Here is a 4,446-nt window from a genome sequence, read left to right on the forward strand (position 1 = left end):
GTTGTAGTTTTTGCACTGGTTCTCGAATTCAGTGGTGTGTCGTTCCTTGCTAACACAAGGCGAAGAGCACAGCTGGCGATGTTCGCCCTTTCAGCACAGAGACGACGAGTGACGAAGCACTATTCTACTTGATATCTCTTCGCATCTTTGTTAAAAGGAAAACAACAACAACAACATTGAAGTCTTTGGTTTGGGGTTTGCTGACATTTGTGCTAATAGGTTTCTCTTCAAAAAAGTGCGTTGCAAACCCCGCGAACGGCATTGTTTTGGATTCAAAATTAAGTGAGCTACCTAACGAAAATTTGGATTTGAAAGTAATACAAAATAAAATTGCACGAATTAATTTATCTCACTACTACTTGTTTTTTTGTATAAAACTATCTAATACAGCTCTAATACACGGGGGTGGTGCACGAAAGCATCCGATGTCCAAAGCCCCGTGCCCAATGCGCGGCGGCAAACCGCCCTGCCTTTTTGCCCCGCTTTCTAAGACCCCCAGTTTCAGAAGCCCCTGACGCGAATCTCCCGTGTCAAGTGGCCGGGTCTTCAGCGTCATGGCGGAGCCTTCTACTTTTAACCAAGAGAGTAGCGGTGTACTCCAGCTGGCCTAACATAATCATGCTGTACCCGGGACTTAAGTAAAAAATAACTGGATAACGCTTCCCCGCCTTCAGGCGTGCGCTATACATATTCATGTCTTGTGACATTGGAAGTTAGAGCAAACAGCAAATATCAGTCAATGTCAAAATATTTATTTAAAGTCACAGATTTTGTGAATAAGCATTGGACTAAAGCTTTTGTCGATTCTGAAGCACGCGCGGACTCGCAGCTCCGACGAAGTGGGTTCTGTCAAAACTCTAAACCCGCAGCTCATGGTGCCATGCTTATTATGTATACATAATCAAACTCCAGTTATATTCTTACATCGTTCTAAAATATATTTGTTTTCATCTAGGTAGATAAAGTCTATATTTCTGCATCTTAGGTAGGCCTCTAGGACCGCAGAGTTTATCGCTGGTTATGCAGGTTTATGCAATTGGCCACAGTACGTCATTATAAGTATCCAGCGGTTCAAGTTAACATAATTTTACTGTTTATTTAACTTAAAATAGCCTCTGTAGACCCTCGACAGTTTAGGTTAAGACATGGGAAAATGGTGGTTGAAGCGCAAAGAGGGTGGAACGGGGGCAGTGAGGACGAGGCTTACGGCACGGCGGCAATACGGGACGGGGTAATTAAACTTGGGGTTTTGTCACAGGTAGAGTCAACACCTCCGCCCATTTGGGAAAATATGTATTAATGACTGCTAGTCTTGGAGCATTTGCTTTCGAATTCCAGCGCTTCTTTTAAAATTCAATCAAGCAAAAATCATTTGTTTATGCACCAGACGCACCAAAACAGCACCACAAGGCTGTCGTCCTTCTCTTCCTCAGGCGCCCATCATAATACTCGTGACCCACACTGTCAAAAGACGTAAACAGCCTTGTTGACCTCAAACCAAGCTAAGGCGATTGAATGCGGAGCTTTCGAAAGGGGGACAAGGTATGACGTCGGCTCATAAAGATGAAAGTTTACCCTTTCCCTTGTCAACATCTAACAGACAAAGTTGTTATCACCCGCTGCCGGATTTAATAGCTTCAGAGATTAGTTAAGCTATGCATATATATCTCGGAGTAAGGATTCTGTACAGCATTTGGTGGTTGCCTCTTCTATCCACGCTACTATCTACTGCTTACGGTAACTCGACGAGTGAAAACCTAAGGTACGTTGCTAAATTATTTTTATTTATGCGAATACCACGGCTTCTTTAAACTTGCGGCTCTCGTTCTGTAGTTTAAGAACTGAGCCAACACACAAATAGGCGCTCGTTGTTTTCGGTGCTGTCAAGGTGTCTGCTTAACTCAAGCCATGTCCTCTACAGCACAATCCTGTGGAGAAAATTCAATTAGAAAACGACGCGTACACCAGTTCAATTTGGGTAGAAATTGACGGATAGGAGGAGATGGGAGCAGAAGGGGACGTCGAAGCGCAGTCTCTGGTTGGAATGGCTAGGGAATAGACGAAAAGCTAGCTGCCTTTATCTCTACTCAGTCTTGGAACGCTTTCGAACGCCGGACGCCCGCGTTCGGTGTGTGAACAGATCACGAAGCAAGAATCTTGAAGATATTAAGAAACGCCCTAAGTTCCTTCAGCTATCCGTGACTGCAGTATGCATTACCTCTTCCCCTCGCCCCTTTTGTGTTGCTTATTGGATGAGGTTAAGTACTCGACTAACATGTATAAAAATTTCGGAATGTACTGACCGAATAAGTTCTTGGAAGCTCTTCTTACCCTTTCAGGCATGTCCTTGAGGTGTTTCCCCATATACCAGGACATCGGCGGAGTCAAGTACTCGATGGGCTACAAGGCTCATCATGTCCGTGAAGCACTGAATTACATGCCCCACGATGGTGACATTGTCATGGTCTCGCACCTGAAATGCGGCAACAACTTGCTGGAACAGATCATCCAACTGATTCTTTACAGGTAATGAAATATGGGAGAAACCAATGCTTTAGTGACAAATATGTGTTTCTTAGAAACCACTTTCTCATTTAATCGTCGTAGGTAAGGTGGCAGTTAAATGAAAGCTTTTACTGGGTAATCTGGAGTTTGTTTTTGCCCGCATATTTACATCTCCTGTAAAGACTCTTGGACCGTAAGAAAGGGCGCACAACTTTCTTTCCTACACGAACCATTATCAAGCTCTCAGAACCAAAACTCGTTGTAAGTGGAGAGTTTGACAAGCTTTGCCCCCGTCTTCGCATGTCCCGGGTTAACCAGTTAAATAATACCCGATCTAAGGTGATACTGTATTCCTTATCTGTTAACCGTGTTTCATCTTTCCCAGCGGCCAGTCTGCCGGTGACCTAAGTGAATACCACAGGCGAACGCCGTACATCGAGATGGTCGGGACCGGACCGGTGCAAAACATGCAGCCCCCTCGCTTTTTTAAGACGCACTTCACTTACGAGCGACAGCCCATGAACCCCAAGGCCAAGTACGTGTACTTGGCGAGGAACCCTCTAGACGTCTGCGTGTCCTTCTACCACTTCACTCGCTCGCTGCCGGTGTACAGATTCGGGGATGGAACGTTCGACGATTTCTTCGAGCTCTTCGTGAAGGGGAAGAACGATCGTGGTGACTTCTTTGACCACTTGATGTCCTGGTACTCTCATAAAGATGATGCCAACGTCTTCTTTGTCACCTATGAGGAACTCAAGAGGAACTTCAAGGACGCTGTCTCGATACTTGCTCGTTTTCTCGGAGAAGAATACGCTAGACCGCTGGAGACCGACGAAGAACTCTTCCAGAAGGTTGTCGATCATAGCAGCATTAAGTTTCTGTCTCAGCTTCTGACGATTACGGAAGGCAAGATGAAGACCATGGAGGAGAAAGGAGACAACGATGTACTAGATGCTGCGAAAAGGTTTGTCTGCAACAAATCTGGAAAACCGTCGCCACAGAAAATTTTCGTCCGTAAAGGAATTGTCGGCGATTGGAAAACACATTTTGGGGAAAAATATCTGGATCGTTTGCGTAGTAGGATTCAAGAGAAGAAAGCAGTTGCCGTTGTCAAAGCTCTCTGGGGTTCTGAAGACCTGGGTGGCGTCGTTTAGTTTTGAGCACATTTGAAGAAGTTCACTTTGGCGGGGACATTTCAGCTGAGTGTGCACTTTTTAAGCAAGGCAGACGAAGGAGCGAGAAGATTCCTCCATTAAAAAAGCAAAACGTACTTTGAACGTTTTTATTGAAATACGTCACAAGCTTTGGCGTTTTTTGATGAATTGATTATAATAAGTGTAGTCGTTCTTGATGTGTTTTTTATGTTATTACCACGGTTTACTCAATAAACAAGTGCTTGGGGATTGGGGCTCCAATGGTCAAATAGACATCTCAGCCTTTTTTCCGTAGATGATTTTACGGAATTCTGCTTTACTTACCTTATTGTGAGAGCTGGTATTACTTTACTTAAAAAAATATAAACTGTTATTTACATATAGGTCGTTGATTAGTAGGTAGTTGGGCATGATGTCAGAAAAATATTTGTTTTAAACAGCTCAGTAGCCCTTTACGTTTGTTTAATCATAGTTTTATAACGAATAAAACAACCGGCCATGACTTTTGATTAATTTTCTAATAAATATATATTTTATATATTACGAATAGAAAGAATAAGTTTTCTTCGCTTGAGCAGATGCCGCAACACAGTGTAACAAGATAAATGTTCTACTGTTCGTACAGATAACGTATACAGTCAATTTGAGTTGGTAAACTAGGCCTATTCATTTTTCTGAAATATTTCCACTTTAAGTGAGACGCGTTGAAGTACCCGTGTTTCAGGAAGTAGTTACATCGAATATAATCAACTTCGCGAGGGCCAATGACATGATCCAGAACTGTCAT

The 4,446-nt window shown here is 43.3% G+C and overlaps 1 protein-coding gene across 1 annotated transcript; it reads left to right on the forward strand.

Moving 5' to 3' along the window:
- Nucleotides 1-2,341: 2,341 nt before the first annotated feature.
- On the forward strand, nt 2,342-3,765 carry LOC115328130 (sulfotransferase ssu-1-like). Its single transcript, XM_029989278.4, has 2 exons — nt 2,342-2,526; nt 2,891-3,765. Exons 1-2 carry the CDS (start codon nt 2,342-2,344, stop codon nt 3,657-3,659), a joined length of 954 nt encoding a protein of 317 aa, XP_029845138.2. The 3' UTR covers nt 3,660-3,765.
- Nucleotides 3,766-4,446: the final 681 nt, after the last annotated feature.

This window comes from Ixodes scapularis, unplaced genomic scaffold (genome assembly GCF_016920785.2).
Source record: "Ixodes scapularis isolate PalLabHiFi unplaced genomic scaffold, ASM1692078v2 PGA_scaffold11__112_contigs__length_91849675, whole genome shotgun sequence".
Lineage (NCBI taxonomy): Eukaryota > Metazoa > Arthropoda > Arachnida > Ixodida > Ixodidae > Ixodes > Ixodes scapularis.

Excerpts from the sequence above, each read along its gene's own strand:
- LOC115328130 (XM_029989278.4), top strand. The coding sequence starts at position 2,342 with ATGTCCTTGAGGTGTTTCCCCATATACCAGGACATCGGCGGAGTCAAG. Across the intron at positions 2,527-2,890 it reads ATCCAACTGATTCTTTACAG|CGGCCAGTCTGCCGGTGACC; the intron begins GTAATGAAATAT and ends CATCTTTCCCAG.